This window comes from Ochlerotatus camptorhynchus, unplaced genomic scaffold (genome assembly GCF_037179485.1).
Source record: "Ochlerotatus camptorhynchus isolate MF236.1 unplaced genomic scaffold, CSIRO-AGI_Acam_v1.1 ptg000696l, whole genome shotgun sequence".
Lineage (NCBI taxonomy): Eukaryota > Metazoa > Arthropoda > Insecta > Diptera > Culicidae > Ochlerotatus > Ochlerotatus camptorhynchus.
In genome coordinates this window covers 43,336-62,201 of record NW_027041172.1, presented here as the reverse complement: position 1 = coordinate 62,201, position 18,866 = coordinate 43,336, and the positions used below count along the sequence as shown (strand labels likewise).

Here is an 18,866-nt window from a genome sequence, read left to right as displayed (position 1 = left end):
ATCTTTTGAACCATATCATTTTGTTCGCGCATGGACTTTAAACTTTTACGTTGCGTTTTCGTTGTTGTGTAGTTGAAATGAACAAAAAATACACCAATTGCTTGACCATGAATGGTTAAATGGCGGAGGCATCGAACCTTATTATTATCATAAAGAGTCAGAACAGCAAGTAGCATAGTTGTTCATATATACATAGTTGTTACACAAACACATTTACAATCACCAAACGAGACATTTCACCAACATCCCATCAAATATGTTAATAATTAGTTAAAACAAATTGGGTTCTTTAATTTTGAAAAATGTTTCGTTTTTTATACATCATCTGAAAGAGCTTCGTTTTCGGAGCACAGCGATATTTTTTTCGAACCCACACACTTTCATCTCGATTTTTAAATCAAGATTTAAAGCAAAATAATAACTTCACTGTTTGACACTAAACTAACAAACGGACAGCTCGCTCCCATACAAAGTGACACCGAGGGGCGCTAATAAGGTGATTTTTGCAAATGTAATCGTACTTATTTAAAATAGTTCCAGTGTATTAAAATTGATGAAATTTTGGGTTTGGATTCCATTTTTAATGTAGATTACGAATATGCATTTACCTCAATACCCTTAAAGAACCCAATTGTGATATTAAAAGTGATTTTAAGCAAAGCAATGTAATACCAACAATCAATACGAAACTAACGATTTTAAATTGGCTCACCACTTTAGTAGCCTATTGGTCCCAAGCAAACGATTAACGTACCCTATTCTAGTTGAAATTCTATTACTACACTATGTTTGTTTTGATTCGCTATGAAAGTTTGACAGATAACATCAGGGGTGTGTGGATTCATGCAGAACATGCAGGGGACTGCTTGGGACCGTTGTTCTGGTACTGAGTGAGCCAAAAATAATAATGATTTTCTTCGGGACCCAGTGGTCTTAGAGTTACCTCTATGGTAATACCATAGAGGTAACTCTAAGACCACTGGGTCCCGAAGAAAATCATTATTATTTTTGGCTCACTCAGTACCAGAACAACGGTCCCAAGCAGTCCCAAGCTATTTCACTCACCCCTGCATATTCTGCATGAATCCACACACCCCTGATGTTATCTGTCAAACTTTCATAGCGAATCAAAACAAACATAGTGTAGTAATAGAATTTCAACTAGAATAGGGTACGTTAATCGTTTGCTTGGGACCAATAGGCTAGTTAAGTAGTGAGCCAATTTAAAATCGTTAGTTTCGTATTGATTGTTGGTAATACCATAGAGGTAACTCTAAGACTAGTAGGTCCCGAAGAAAATCATTATTATTTTTGGCTCACTCAGTACCAGAACAACGGTCCCAAGCAGTCCCAAGCTATTTCACTCACCCCTGCATGTTCTGCATAAATCCACACACCCCTGATGTTATCTGTCAAACTTTCATAGCGAATCAAAACAAACATAGTGTAGTAATAGAATTTCAACTAGAATAGGGTACGTTAATCGTTTGCTTGGGACCAATAGGCTACTAAAGTGGTGAGCCAATTTAAAATCGTTAGTTTCGTATTGATTGTTGGTAATACCATAGAGGTAACTCTAAGACCACTGGGTCCCGAAGAAAATCATTATTATTTTTGGCTCACTCAGTACCAGAACAACGGTCCCAAGCAGTCCCAAGCTATTTCACTCACCCCTGCATGTTCTGCATGAATCCGCACACCCCTGATGTTATCTGTCAAACTTTCATAGCGAATCAAAACAAACATAGTGTAGTAATAGAATTTCAACTAGAATAGGGTACGTTAATCGTTTGCTTGGGACCAATAGGCTACTAAAGTGGTGAGCCAATTCAAAATTGTTAGTTTCGTATTGATTGTTGGTAATACCAACAATCAATACGAAACTAACGATTTTAAATTGGCTCACTACTTGACTAGCCTATTGGTCCCAAGCAAACGATTAACGTACCCCATTCTAGTCAAAATTCTAGTACTACGCAATGTTTGTTTTGATTCGCTATGAAAGTATGACAGATAAAATGAGGGGTTATTGGTTTTTCCTATGTTTCGAGGGGTGAATCGAATAGCTTGGGACCGAAGATAGTACCAGAGGTGAGCCAAAAAGTTGTGCACGTTTCTTCGAGACCTTCTAGTCTTAGAGTTACCTCTATGGTAATACCATAGAGGTAACTCTAAGACCACTGGGTCCCGAAGAAAATCATTATTATTTTTGGCTCACTCAGTACCAGAACAACGGTCCCAAGCAGTCCCAAACTATTTCACTCACCCCTGCATGTTCTGCATGAATCCACACACCCCTGATGTTATCTGTCAAACTTTCATAGCGAATCAAAACAAACATAGTATAGTAATAGAATTTCAACTAGAATAGGGTACGTTAATCGTTTGCTTGGGACCAATAGGCTACTAAAGTGGTGAGCCAATTTAAAATCGTTAGTTTCGTATTGATTGTTGGTAATACCCTATTCACGTATTCAAACAAAACCGCTAGAATTACGTCAATAATGCTTGTATTGGCCAAGCCTTGAAAAGAAAAGAAAATTTAATTTTTGCATTTTCAAACAATTAGGAGCGTACTGTAAGCAAAATGTTTTAACGGTTACTATACCAATTTATACAAGATTTAAAATCATCATGTGCATTGCGAAATGAAAATAGAAAGGAATAGCAAAAATTACATGAAAACATGAACTCAGTTTCAGATGAAACCGTTTGCTCTGAGTTACCTATCTGTTCTGTGCATGCATTATCTGTCAAAAAAAAAACCGGAAACTTATGCATTGTGCGTCAGCCTTAACTCTGCACTGATAAATTTCAAATATTATTTTAATGTGTCCCACACGCCACACATGAATTTTTGCAATGTGATCAACAAATGATATCTATGTGTCGAACACATACTTAATATATGTACACATAAAAGCCATGTGTAACCACACAAACTATTCATTTGATTCTTAAATTTCATGTGTGCTTCTGGGTTCTGCTTATGTGTGGTCACATGAAAATCATGTGGAATGTTACATGGAAAATCGTCAATGTGTGGAATTTTATTAGTGTAATGCCTTGTTCAGACTACAGAGTTATAACATGTTATACCGCTATCTTGATGGTGGTTTCTGTGCTGGAATTATTTGACAACCGTTATAACATGTTATAACCATAGAGGTAACTCTAAGACCACTGGGTCCCGAAGAAAATCATTATTATTTTTGGCTCACTCAGTACCAGAACAACGGTCCCAAGCAGTCCCAAGCTATTTCACTCACCCCTGCATGTTCTGCATGAATCCACACACCCCTGATGTTATCTGTCAAACTTTCATAGCGAATCAAAACAAACATAGTATAGTAATAGAATTTCAACTAGAATAGGGTACGTTAATCGTTTGCTTGGGACCAATAGGCTACTAAAGTGGTGAGCCAATTTAAAATCGTTAGTTTCGTATTGATTGTTGTTATAACTCTCTAGTCTGGACAGTGTTTAAGACTAGTAGGTCCCCCAGATACGTGCTCAACTTTTTGGCTCAGCTCTGGTACTCTCTTCGGTCCCAAGCTAATCGATGCACCCCTCGAAACATAGGAAAATCCATGAACCCCTCATTTTATCTGTCAAACTACCATGGCAAATCAAAACAAAGATTGCGTAGTACTAGAATTTCGACTAGAATGAGGTACGTTAATCGCTTTGCTTGGGACCAATCATAGAGGTAACTCTAAAGGCCCACGCACATTAGATCCGAATCGGACGCGTTGCGGCAAAGTGACAGCCAAATTTATTATTTAACTGTCAAATTTACGTCAACGCAACGCAAACGGATCTAATGTGGGTGGCCCTTAAGACTAGAAGGTCCCGAAATAACGTACTCAACTTTTTGGCTCAGCTCTGGTACTCTCTTCGGTCCCAAGCTAATCGATTCACCCCTCGAAACATAGGAAAATCCACTAACCCATCATTTTATCTGTCAAACTTCCATAGCGAATCAAAACAAACATTGTGTAGAACTAGAATTTAGACTAGAATGGGATACGTTAATCGTTTGCTTGGGACCAATAGGGCAGTCAAGTAGTGAGCCAATTTGAAATCGTTAGTTTCGTATTGATTGTTGGTTGTACCATAGAGGTAACTCTAAGACCACACGGACAGAAAATTGTTTGCATTGAACCAAAAAAAAAACTTTATTTGTATTTACACAAACAATTCCGGTTGAAATTATATTGCATTTTATTGTTTCGATAATATTTATTCAAATAAATTCAAAATAAGATTCTTTTTGTTTTCATATGCCACTCTTCAACTGCAACTATTGTAAAAATAACAATATTCTTTTATCAAGCCAACAATAGTTAATTTTAATTTAACATTTATTTGTTGTGTCAATTCCCCGGGCCATGAATGCAAAAATAACTACCAACCATTCCCTCGTAAAAACCCGGACAAAAATGTAAACAATAACAAAAAAATTCTCGTTTGATTCAGCTCTAGAGGTAAGTAAGTATGCTGCTGTTGCAAAATATAAACAGTTTTTCTTTTTTTCCTTGATTTTTTCCGTCGATCTTATTTTCAGTACTGAGTACCAACGCCAGGAAGGCCGCTCCCACACCTGGACCCTACCTATCGACCCATTAACTCATGAACCGGAGAGATTTTATGCATCAGAAAGTTTTTTTTTTTTTTTTTAAATTTATTTGTAATTCTGTGGGTAACAAACAGAAAACAAAACATAAAAATAATCGCAAATTATTAAAAATTGAATCAATAAACATATTTTTATTTCTACTGCGTATATTTTTAGGCTTAATAAAATAAATATGATTGAATCAACAAGAAATCTCTTTTAAAAACAAACATATTTTTTGTTGACCCAGCTGCCAAATTTGACAGCTTACGTCAAAACCATAAAAGCTCTTGTAAATTCAAAAAGATTTTCTTTTTGATTTAACAATCCATGGTTTTTTTAAAACAAAGATACTGGATTGTTGAAATAATAATGATTTCATTTTGCAGCCAAAACAAAATGAAATTCTTATTAAATTTACGTCAAATATTATTACGTTTAAAATATTTTTTTCTGCGTGCAGAAGGTCCCGAAGAAACGTGCTCAACTTTTTGGCTCAGCTCTGGTACTTTCTTCGGTCCCAAGCTAATCGATGCACCCCTCGAAATATAAGAAAATCCACGAACCCCTCTTTTTATCTGTCAAACTTTCATAGCGAATCAAAACAAACAAAGCGTAGTACTAGAATTTTGACTAGAATAGGGTACGTTAATCGTTTGCTTGGGACCGATAGGCTAGTCAAGTAGTGAGCCAATTTAAAATCGTTAGTTTCGTATTGATTGTTGGTTGTACTTCTTTAAGCTAGTACCACAAATTTTACGTTTTGAGGTACTAGATTAAAGAATTACAACGATACTTATTTGTATGTCTGTCTGTGGTATTAACACCAAACGTAGAAAGAGGCTTGTATGAGTACCAGCGTCAGAAACGACAAAACGACGCTAATATCACTGGTTTTACTAAACTGGAGCCCCTGGACACCCACCCCGACGGCCGCGAGGATCTTGAACCCGGATCCAAACACCCACAGACCTTCCTTAATCGTAGGAATTTAGATGCCCTGTCTACTCTTTATTCGTTCACATAAATGAAAGAACCAACGACTGCGAATTTGATGAAATCTTTGATTACAATTCAGCAAATTATGATAACATTAGAAATAGACTGAACATTGTCGATTGGCAAGCAATATTAAGAACTGCAGGACATGTTGAATGTGCAGTTGACGTATTCTACAATGTGTTGCTTGAAATAATACTTGAAGAAGTGCCAACTAAAAGAAGAAGACGTCAGAGTCATGCAAAACATCCGGTTTGGTACAACAGGGAACTGAAAAATTTAAAAAATCAAAAGCAAAAAGCGCACAAATTTTATAAAAAATATAATAGTGAAGAAACTTTGGCATACTATTTAGACATTTGCGATCAGTTAAATTTAGCCGTGAATGTGGCATTTGAGGAGTACAATTTAAAAACTGAACTTGAAATAAAATCTTGTCCTAGGAAATTCTTCAATTATGTGAAAACCAAATTAAAATCTGATAATTTTCCATCAAAGATGCATTTGGACGATAGGGTAGGTGAGAACTCGGATGATATATGCAATTTGTTTGCAAATTTCTTCCAAGAAATCTATACTACGTTTTAAGAAGAGGACCGTGACCGTGAATATTTTGAATCTTATCCAGAATTTTCAAGTGACATCAGCGTAAGTCAAATCAAGGTTCATGATATCTTAAAGGGTTTAAACAATTTAGATGCATCTAAAGGTCCTGGCCCTGACGGTGTTCCGCCAGTTTTTATGAAAGCTTTAGCAACTGAACTTACTGCTCCATTATTTTGGATTTTCAATATGTCACTGGAATCCGGAAACTTCCCTAAAATATGGAAAAACTCGTTTTTAGTGCCCATCTTTAAATCGGGCAAAAAATCTGACATACGTAATTATCGTGGTATAGCTATTATCTCTTGCATTCCGAAACTTTTCGAGGCGATTGTAAATGAAAAACTCTTTCTTCAAATTAAAAACAGAATAACTACTATGCAACATGGCTTCTTTAAAGGCCGTTCAACAACTACGAATTTGCTCGAATTAATTAATTATTCGTTGAATGCAATGGATAACGGAAACCATGTAGAAGTGTTGTATACAGATTTCAGCAAAGCGTTTGATCGAATTGACATACCAATGCTTCTTTTTAAACTTCAAAAAATGGGAATTCATTACGCACTCCTCAAGTGGCTTGAATCATATTTAACTGACCGCCATCAAATAGTAAAATACAAAGGAAAGACATCAAATCCCGTTGATGTCACTTCTGGAGTTCCTCAAGGCTCCCATTTAGGACCGCTTTTATTTATTCTCTTCGTCAATGACATATCTTTCATTATTAAGAAATTGAAAAATTTAATCTATGCTGACGACATTAAACTTTTTTTGGAAATAAAAGATGCCAAAGACATCATCACATTCAAAGAGGAAATACAGATATTCCATACTTGGTGCCAAAAAAGCCTGCTACAATTAAATATAAAAAAATGTAACTCAATTACCATTAGTAGAAAACGAACCCTACCCGATATAACAATCACTTTAGGAAACCATATCGTAGAAAAGTGTGATAGAGTCAGGGATCTAGGTGTTATTTTGGACTCAAAACTTACTTTCACCGATCATTATAACACAATTATTAACAGAGCTAACAACATGCTTGGTTTCATAAAACGTTTCTGCTATAACTTTCACGATCCGTATACGATAAAAACATTGTACATTGCTTATGTAAGATCGATATTAGAATATTGCAGCATAGTTTGGTCACCTTTTTCAATCACACACGAAGAAAGAATAGAATCCGTTCAAAAGCAGTTTCTATTGTATGCACTCCGCAAGTTAGGTTGGACTGTATTTCCTCTGCCATCTTACACAGCTCGGTGTATGCTCATAAATATCCAAACATTAAAAGAGCGTCGTGAATTTGCTATGATTTCTTTCGTAAACGATATCGTATCACATCGCATTGATTCTATAGAACTATTGTCATCCTTAAATTTATATACACCATCTAGGCATTTACGAAATAGAAATATATTTGCTACAAATCGTCATCGTACGAATTATGCCAAATTTGGACCCTTGAACCAAATGATGGATACATATAATAAGCACTGCGATAACATTGACGTTACAATGACAAAAACCAAATTAAAGGAATATTTTAATTCCTCGCATAACGTCAGCTAGAAGTAATGTTAAATATAAACAAAGACAAAATTGTAAACATAGCTCTTAAGACAACAATTGTAAAACGGTCTACACTGATTGACGACAAATAAATAAATAAATACAGATTTCCGTTTATTTACTATTAATTTTATTTTATTTTATCCTGCATTCAAATGCTAAAATAATTTCAAAATATTTTTGTTTATTTTAAGCATGAAAAGCATGTTTAAAATAAACATATTTATTTTTGATCCCATATAGTTGTCAAATCAAACAAAAATATTCACGTTTATTTTAAGCACGAATATTTTTAAAATAAACGTAACATTATTTTTGTTTTAAACATTATTATTAATGGATGCAAACATGGAATACGTTTGAAATCAACCTAGTTTATATTTGTGGCCAGGACAAACTTAGTTTACGATTAAATTTACCTCAAATATTTTTGTTTCGACGGTAAATTTTTCTGCGTGTAGCGTAGATGTGCTTTTCCCCCGTTGAAAATGATTCAAGCGGACCGATTCCGTCTGGAAGCATTGCGCTGAGTACTATTCTGGAATACAGTAAACTGCATAACCAGATCATATAACCCGCATTACAGGAAGAGGAGACCATGGTGAAGCACAAGCTGCACTGAACGAATTTGACATATTCCTGTTATGTGGAAGTCTAATAAATTTGCGCTATAAGATAATCCATTGAAAATGATATGATTGAAAATGTGTCAGGTAAATTCTATATGAATATCTGATACATTTACAATGCTGATAATTTGGTAACTTTTATATGATCGTCATATGATAAATGAAAATCGATCAAATTATAATAATTAACTGAAATGGATTTGAAACCCATAAGCATAAGCTATACTTTTCACCACAATATAATATATGTGTCATAAATCAATCGAAGTAAAGTTTATGTGAAAATAACATGAAATTTACTTCTTCTTTTGACACATATATTTAATCGATTTCTAAAAATAAATTCGAAAAATAAACATCAGGCAGTGGGAGCTTTCACAGTTGCGCCTTTTTTTATTGTAGCTGATTTGGGATTCGATCAAGATCTGTTGAGGTGTGATGCTTTCGGTGTCTGTGCTCGATTCCACTGGGCCACGGCTGACTTCAAGATTGAGCTCGTTCAAATAGCATGAAGTAAGAACAGCACTCCCGACATGAAATGTAGTGCAACTTTATGCTCGTTTTTCTAGAGTGAAGACAAATAGCACTGACAAATTTATGTTCCGTTTCGGTGGTGTGGTTTGTTCAAATCTTTCTTAATGCACCTGTGTGCAATAAATCAACGACTAAATTATATGATTTGATAGAACTGGCTCATAAAGTTCGAACACTACTCAGGGCTGGAATCTGAATTAGCCGTGTAGAAGGCTAAAAAAAAAAAAAATAAAAAAAAAATTAGAATCATAGCAAAGTAAATATTACAGTAGAATCATTTTTTTTTCAATCTCAATACATTCTTTTCTGGAACCAATTATCATATGAAACAATAACAAACAAAGATTATTCAATACAGTATCATTGTTGTTAGTAGTATTTAGTTCAACTAATCATTTTAATGAGTGTACATTAACATCGTTGAAAATTGTTTCAATAATTTATAAAGAACAATCATGTAAGATGTATTTTATTGGGAGCGATATTCATCCCAGAAAAACATGCAAAAACAAATGCTTGCTGTTGGATTTCTTAAAAGGCATTTCTATATGACTATTTAATGATTTGGGATAGATCTGTTAACAATCTTTAAACGTCAAAAATCAAAGCAAGCTATTACAATGAGACATACATGTTTTCCTATACTGCAAAGTTAAATGACAGTCCAATAGTTTCTACATGTCTATTTACACGTGACATATCAACAAACCTCAAAAATCAGTAAAAGCAACTCCAATAAAATATACATGATTATCTTATAAGATATATATTTTAGTGAGCAATATTCATCATGAAAACAGGTATATTTTACTGAATTTTCTCATAGTGCAAACTTATATGATTTTCCATTAGTTTCTAGATGTCTGTTCCCACCCATGACATATCAACAGTTTTTCACCATGAAATATATCAGACAATATTCATATACTTCTTACCTTCGCTAACCACGTTCGAAGCAAAGTATTATCATAGAGGTAACTCTAAGACCACTGGGTCCCGAAGAAAATCATTATTATTTTTGGCTCACTCAGCACCAGAACGACGGTCCCAAGCAGTCCCAAGCTATTTCACTCACCCCTGCATGTTCTGCATGAATCCACACACCCCTGATGTTATCTGTCAAACTTTCATAGCGAATCAAAACAAACATAGTGTAGTAATAGAATTTCAACTAGAATAGGGTACGTTAATCGTTTGCTTGGGACCAATAGGCTACTAAAGTGGTGAGCCAATTTAAAATCGTTAGTTTCGTATTGATTGTTGGTATTATCAAGTACTAAGTATGTGAAATTACGATAGAAATCATTCCATATCGCAGTCATAGTTTTTAAGTGATAATCCAATGGAATCTATCAATCATCACATAGAATGAATAAATCTGCTGTCATTGCTATGTTATAAGATGGATCCAATAAACGGTACATGTCGATTTGTTTCAGTGTGGACAGTCTTTTGGGGAGCAACACATAGAGAGTACACTCAAAAATATTACAAAACGAATATAGATTAAATTTTATGCATTTGATGGTTTTTCAAAATTTATACATTGGTTCGATTAAAATTTTCGTCAAAATTATACTAAGTCCGAATAACGGAGTGGAATTCGATCAGTGTTTACTAAAATGACAGGAAAAATAACATTTGGATTCTCTTCGCAGCTTCGCGCTTGTGAAGAGCTTTGTTCCGGCGGATTTCAACTGCGCCTGTGATCTGCTGGGCAGCTAGACTGCGTGAGCTCGTGAGCACGAGTTCATCTTAATGAACATCGAAATGGTAAGTATTTTTTTTAAATAATATTCATAAAAAATAAAATAATTAAAAAACCTTCCTGAGAAAATTTTTATTTCTATTTGAAAACAATAATATTTACCATAAATAAAATAAAGAAGCGAAAAAGACATTCTCTCGATTAAACCGTATCTATACATTGTAAGTATATTTCGATTTTATACTACACAGCAAAAAAAGTTGTTGAATATTACATCGAAACTGCTGGAACCAGGTCAATCCATCGGTTGTGTAATATCACATTGTACGATGTACATCGATTTTGCGAACAAAATTACATCCATTGATGTAATATTCCCAACAAACATGGAATGCTTAATAAGAGCTTATTCAGTCAAAACTAAGCTTCTTCATCTAAAAAATGGCTTATTCAGCTGTTGATCAACTCAAATTGTTTGTTGGGTTGTATCTGCTTTTTGCTATTACAGCATTATTTCATACATCAGCTTGAATAACGTTGATCGATATTACATTTTTTTTGCTGTGTATGGCACGCATAAACCATTTTTATACTAAGTTTGCATTCTCTCCATTTATACCGACCTTTGCGTCGGTACGGAGAGTTGCAATTTAGCGTAACTTTTATACTATTGAGATTTCAATATTTTTTGAGTGTAAGCAGTCCTAACAAATGTTCCTTCAACAGTATCTACCCGTAAGTATTTCTTAGGTCTTTACTGACTTTCCCCTATATTCTTCGAGCTTCCTAAATGTTAACTCAAAAATATGTTATGTAAAACCACAACTAACAAAACAAAAATCCTGGGAAACATAATTCTTTGCCAAGAGAATTGAACTCGCCACCATCAATCATCTGAAGGCAACCCAATAACGTCGCTGTTGCTATTCATGATGAAAGAGGATTAACTAGATTAGCCTCAACATATGTTTATAAACAGCCGAGTGACCTTCATTCCAGCTTTGCATGCTGCAGCAAAACAAATATTGTACATTTATGCAAGTCTAAATAAACACTTAGAATGATTCTCACTTCATTTTATTCAAACATCTGGAAAACAAAACAAAATCACCTCTCTAGCAACACAATTAATAAATCTCCTTTAACCATTGCATGTATAAAGGCCAAAAATACACATTCTCGCATAAACCATTTTTATACTAAGGCTCTGAACCATTTGGTGGATTATTTTAACTTTTGGTTAAAATTTGACAGATGAAAAGTTATCGATTAACCCTGCTATCCGAGCGTGGTTACTTCTGACAGACAAGAAGTTAAATTTTGACGACCGTGGCTCGAAAACCGGTCGATCGATAGCACGGGGATTTTCGAACATAAGAAATAACTTTCGAAATGTCACTTTTAACCACGAGTTAAATTTAACTCGGCAAATGGTTCACAGCCTAAGTGTGTATTCTCTCTCTTTATCCACAGCTATGCGTCGGTCAGGAGAGTTGCGATTTAGCACAACTTTTAATCTATTTAGATTTGAATATCTTTTGAGTGTAGAAGGCTTTGATACAGATTTTTGAAAAAAAAAATCATCTGGCATCCCTGGTAAATATAGAGATTGCTAACGTTTATCGTACGCACACTACGTCACGTATGCGTACAAGCAAAATGTTTTCATCGGGAAAAAAAACTTCATTGAGTTCTCCAAGCAGGATCTCACGAACCCTATACACTAATAACATAATTTTACACACACTAGCTTATACTGTCGTGTGCACGGTAAGAATCAAACTCCTTTTATGAGTAAAAGTGAACCCATTATCAATAAAAGCGGCACCACTAATTAATTAGTTATTCATTATGCCAATTGAGTAGTAACTGTTAACTAATGTTAGCAGAAACTCATTGTTGTTAAAATAATTTACTCATTAATGAGTAAAACCACCTTTATCAAAAATGGGTTAACCTTTACTCACAAAAGGGGACTTGACTGTTACCGTGAAAGCGTAGGGTTGTTTTCGTTTTGTTGTTTATTTTTACTTTAGTATGACAGTTCTTACAGCAAAAAAAAAAATTTCTCACAGCTAACAAAAAATTTCATCTCACTAACACACGCAAATCGCACCAATACGAACCCGGCTGGAGAGGACTATATCACAGCGCTGCCATTTATACAGATTTATCTGTATTATACAGATTTTTTAATCTTAATACAGACCCGATACAGAATACAGATTTATCACAGATTTTTAAATTACAATACAGATTTATACAGATTTTTATAAAATGCTTGAGAAAAAAAAAAAATTCAAAAATAATGAAAACAAAATAACTTGCTCGATTTTATCAGCGTACCCCCTTCTCTCCATAATTAATTGTTGTGCTTTACATGTGGATTATGAGGATTTACAGTATTAATTGAATATTTCCAATATAAGCATGTATGTTAAATACAAGAAAAGTGCCCGAGCACATTAAAATGGTACAAATACAAGTACTCGTAAACATTTTACTTGCATTGAAAATGTATTTCGTAAGAAATTGCGGATTTTCTGATATTCTCCATACTGCAAAAATGATTTTACCAGCACTGGCGGGGCGACATCTCTTGACTTTTCGATGTAACTACCACACAAATGATGTAATTAATTGTATTCATCTATATTAAAAATATCAAATAGTAATGAACTCGTGCACTTTTTTGCATTTAAAACTGCTTATCAGGAAGATAATGAATAGAAACTAAAATCTCCATACATTTTCAAACGGCTTCTTATCACTCTTATAAATAAGTACGGACGATATCACAAATGGCGCAATTATATCCCGTATGGTTAGTACGATAGCCCGAATAGGTGGTTAAGCACTTTTTATTGTTATTTTGTATGCACTGTATTTGTAAAACAACAAAACATGATTAATTAAGAAAAAAATCGTCAATACAGAAAATACAGATTTTTTAATAGAGTGGATACAGATTTTTTATAAAACCACCTGGCAGCTCTGCTATATCATCAAACAAAAAACTCAGTCTTTGATCACAGTTCAGCCAAATAAGTGACTAAATCGCGATGGCATTAAAATTGCTTGTCGGGCAAAGTGAGTAATGCCGTGGTTATTTGTATTTAGTGTATTCGGTTCAAAACAACTAAAACTAGCAACTCATATCAATATCAAGCTATTCTGACTGAAAATTAGATTATAAATTAAATATGATAGTTTCAAATTAGCAGCCAAGTACCTCACGGATGCACCACCTAGAAGTGAAAATCCCATCGTTATGTTATCACTGTTAGTCATTTGAAGTGTTATTGTTATCAGACATAATCCATGTTTGAAGCTATTGTTAAAATTTTCAGGAGTCCCATCTGAAAACATTCTAGAATATTTCAAGTTCTTCGCATTGATGGGATTCTGCACCGTAGTAGGTATTATCGATTTTTCGTATTGTGTACTTGCGCAGAACAACATCGATGACGTCATATAGCAATGACAGTAAACACTGCAGAGCCTTGGAAGGAAAAGTAATATTCTGCATGTTCAAGGCAGTCACACCTTAAACAATATGGAGCAATCAACGATTCGAACATTGTTTGTTGGAAACCTCCGGAGAATGCACATAAATCACATTGTAACTCCCTTTTCCCTCCACAGGTGATTCAAACTTTGCGCTCCATACACAGCAAAAAAAAAAGATTGAAAATTGATCAACGTAATTCACGATTATGTATCAAATATTGATGTATTGTTAAAAGCAGATACAATATTACATCCTGTGTTGTGCATCGTACAAAGTAATATTTTTTACCGTTCATAGTTATGTGCATCTTTTTCTATGTAAAGGGCCATACTTTATGTCTTGCTAAATTGAGGAAAAATTAACCACACACCCTCCCCCCTTTCGACACGTTTTTTTTTTTTTCTATTCCTAATGCATTTCCAGTCAGCGTCATATCCGGTTCACACTACAGCCTATGAACATAATTTAATACATATTTGAATGCATGCATCTGGACTGGAAAAAATATTTATGACGTTTCATTGCAATTGTTCGGTACATATCTGTTGCCTTCCGTAAAGTTGGCGTATCGAGGGACCACTCCCAGTTCTATGCACCTACCGTCCTTCCCGTTGCACTCGTCAGCTTGTGTCATACTCTAGACTAACATGAGTGGTTGCATCCGGGTCCTCCCCTGCGTAGGCTCAAGTGTCCGTACAGGTTCTGGTTCATTAACTTATATCTTATGCATGGTTCATGAAGCTATTACTATTTGAAATTTTATAAATTGTTAAAAATTTGTATGATCTGGCTTGAATAACAGTACTTCATATGTAGGGGACAGAGGGCACTAATGAGCTTCTTGTGGTTTAGTCTTAGATTTCTTATGGTTCGAAACAAATTAATTGCTCAATAATCATTGCAATGCATTGCAATGATTATTGAGCAATTAATTTGTTTCGAACCATAAGAAATCCAAGACTAATCGATTGCATTGCAATGATTATTGAGCAATTAATTTGTTTCGAACCATAAGAAATCCAAGACTTAACCACACGAAGCCCATTATGGCCCTCTTTCCCCTACATATGAAGTACTGTTATTCAAGCCAGATCAAACCAATTTTTAACAATTTATAAAATTTCAAATAGTAATAGCTTCAGTCATGCATAAGATATTAGTTAATGAACCAGAACCTGGACACTTGAGCCGAGTGAGTTGATGACCCGCGGTTCAGTTTTAGGAACCGCAGCTCATCAGCTCACTGATATCATAAGTCTAAACCATTCAATCCATCGCTCATAGTGGAACTTTTCAAAAAAGGACTCATTACTCCACTTACGCATTAAACAGTCACCGCGCGTAATACAATATGTGCCTACTGATCGACAGCACCAACGGTAAAAGCAAGCTTTCATGTGGCTGTTTGGACGAGAGAGAAATATGTACATGTGCTGCATGATCTTAATTTTCTACTGGTATTATCCAGTAGATGTTATTCCTTCAGCATATGTGCTCTCACCAGCAAATAACCGAAAAGCGAAATGCAGCTCTCCAGCTTATCAGCTCAGCTCCGGATCCGAATCATCGACTCGAATGATTCACTGGGAGCTGTGTAGGATGACAACTCTCGGACCCGACCAGCTCTTCGGATCTTCTTTTTTCTCTCTCGATTTTTTACGATTCAGCTCCGGATCCGGATCTGAGCTGATGCCGAGAATAGTGAGAGAAATTCTGCTGGAGAATTAACATCAGAAATAAAATTTGAATTTAGACTGGATTGCATAGCTTGAGAAAAGGCGTAACATCGTGTGCCACGATGTCAATCATATCATCGCGTGTGACATAGGTGTAGCTCTCTCGTATACATTTTTTGTTTTACTGCTATGTTGTTGGCACATTTTGCGCGCATTTTGGTTTACGCGATGTTTGATCAGTTGTTGCGTTATTAGCGTTTTCCATTGAAAAGTAAAGCCATGTTGTAAGGTACGGACTTATTGGTTTAGACTACTTTTACGATCATTTTCCGATTTAGAATTTGTGTCATAATTTCTATAATTTCAATGTGAGCTGAAGAGCTGTTCAAAAGAATCGACTCCCTTCAGTGAGCTGGATAGGTTTTATCCACTCAGCCAGATAATAAGCACGATATTTCGACAAACTGTATTATGTAAATTAAGTTTTTTAATTGCCACTTACACACCAGATATGGTAGTCGTCGTGAGATGCCCGTTCACTGCTCGACCTTTATTCATTATAAAATTTGTTAAAAAAAAGTTTGTAAATTAAGATCAAACCCAGCGCTTAACCTCACTAACTAAACGCTACACAGTAGGCCTGGCTGCTTTATTGTTTGTTTCACATCCTTGATGTGCAGCAGGCATTAATAATGACAAGAAAAATGATAAATGTATTTCTATCATTTTCCAGGATTCTTTCAAGTACTGGCTGTGTATGTGTAGACTAGACTAGACCCAGCGCTTAACCTCACTAACTTACAATCAATTTAATGCATTAAATGACCAGAAAATATAGAAAATGTATATAATCTATATTTTTATACGGCTTGAGCGCTAAATGGAAACCCTGGTTTACAGGCATTAATATGTCTCGAAATCAATTCTAACAGCATTGTGTTTGATGTCATTTTTTCCACTACCTTATGATAATAAACTTAATTCTAGAGGGGATGTACACACTAACTTTAGATTGCTGGAGTTAGTAAAATTGTATTGGGTTTTTGAATTGCGGATCGCTCAGTAATCATCACAGCAATAATCTGCAGTACCGAACTGTCCGTAATATGTAACTGTACATTCAGTAAATGGTTCGAGTTGCGTACAGCAATGTTATAGTACGTTCAGACTATATAGATTTATAACATGTTATAGCGCTATCTTGATGGTGTTTTCTGAGTTGAAATTATTTGACAACCGTTAACCGTTACGGGATGTAAGATCTACCACCGATTCCTAGTCCTGACTACTTCAAACTAGGGGAACAGGATTTTTCAGTAATCCAAGGAACACATCTTAGTCCTTGTTACTTTTTATGCCTTGTTGATAGTGACAAGACTGGTCATTATCGGTGTCATACCTTATTTTTTTTTTGCTAAGGAATTCAATTTTGACTGACAAAGGGCCGCGCCTTTGGACGGTGTTTCAACACTCCGAAGGGTATAAATAGCGGGACCTTTCAATTAGAGGATCCGGCGATAAATGCAAGAGTGGCAACTGTAAAAAAAAATCGAATATTTCATCATTTCTCAATAGTGATGGAGTAATACGACATGCACTAAACTAAGGACACGGGATATACTACAATAGATCAATTTACTGGTCGCAGTAGTGTTAGGTCCCGAACAGAGGAAAAAAAATTAAAGGGGTTATGCATGCCCTGCGCGGATCCTCCGCATCCTATATCAGTCTTACCTCAAATACCAAAGGTAATGGATTGAATGTATCAATATATAACTTGTCATATAAAATGTAACGGCGCCGGTGGTGTATTGGTAAGCGTGATTACCTCTCACTCCAGCAGGCCTGGGTTCAATCCCAGTCGGCGCCGCCGGGATGTTCTGAGGCATAACATCTCTGATCACGCCTTCCTTCGGATGGGAAGTAAAGCCGTTGGTCCCCGGTTCATGAGTTGATGGGTCCATAGGTAGGGTCCAGGTGTGAGAGCTGCCTTCCTGGCACGTCGGTAGCATTGGTGCTCAGCACGGAAAACAAGATCGACGGAAAAAAACAAACCAAAGGATATAAAATGTATATGCTGATATGTATATGATAGCTACAATACTAAAGATTATGACCGGAACCAGAAGTTTAATTAATCTAGTGGTTTCTACAAAACCACTGAGCCAACCACCGCCGATATGTATGAAGTTTGTTATCAAAATACTCTAAATAGGTTCACAATTGTAACATCATTAATAATTAATTATAATAAAAGCCCAATCTATGCTGGTAGTCCGAGGTTGTTTGCAGATGACACAGCCTTATTTTATCCGAATGTCGATCCAAAAGCGATTATTTCAAGCATGAAGACTTACAAATTGTCCAGGAATGTTTTTGCGATAATATGTTCTCACTAAATTTGCATGATCTTCCGACCACCAAGAAAAATCGTTCCAATCCTTCCCAATTTAGTTATGGATGTTAACGACTTACAGAAAGTAGAGTCATTTAAATATCTAGGTGGGATACGAACCAGCCCAGGGCTGAAAGTCTCCTTAATAAAAATATAAAAAAAAAATCTAGGTATCCATCTAGATTGCACCTTATCGTGGGATCTGCATATTAAGGAAGTAGCGGGAAAAGTGTCATCTATGTGTGGAATTTTGAAACGGGTTAGTTGTTTTTTTTTCTCGAAAAGTTCTGCTTATGTTCTACTACGCTCACATTCACTCACAGTTGAACTATTTGATCATTGTATGGGGCAGAGCCTGTAAATCAAAGCTTAAAAGACTACAAATTTTACAAAACCGATGTATTAAAATAATCTATAACCTATCTTTCCTATTTCCATCTGTCCGGTTGTACACAGATTTTCCACTCAAAGCATTGCCTATACAAGGCACGTGTGAAGAACAAACATTACTCTTGATTCACAATGTGCAACATAATCCAGCAAGTATCCATAATTTAACTATGAATGTGACGCCACGATTGCACAACACCAGGCAAATTAATCATCTCTCTC

General features: G+C 35.4%; 1 protein-coding gene across 2 annotated transcripts in view; it reads left to right on the top strand.

Moving 5' to 3' along the window:
- The first annotated feature begins 13,695 nt into the window (after positions 1-13,695).
- The window catches only part of LOC135714699 (protein ROP-like), a 32,101-nt gene continuing 26,930 nt past the window's right edge, over positions 13,696-18,866 (top strand). For both annotated transcript variants that reach the window (XM_065238088.1, XM_065238087.1), the window contains exon 1: positions 13,696-13,762. In XM_065238088.1, the coding sequence (XP_065094160.1) occupies positions 13,735-13,762 (28 nt within the window). In that variant the 5' untranslated portion in view covers positions 13,696-13,734. The remainder of the gene's footprint in view (positions 13,763-18,866) is intronic.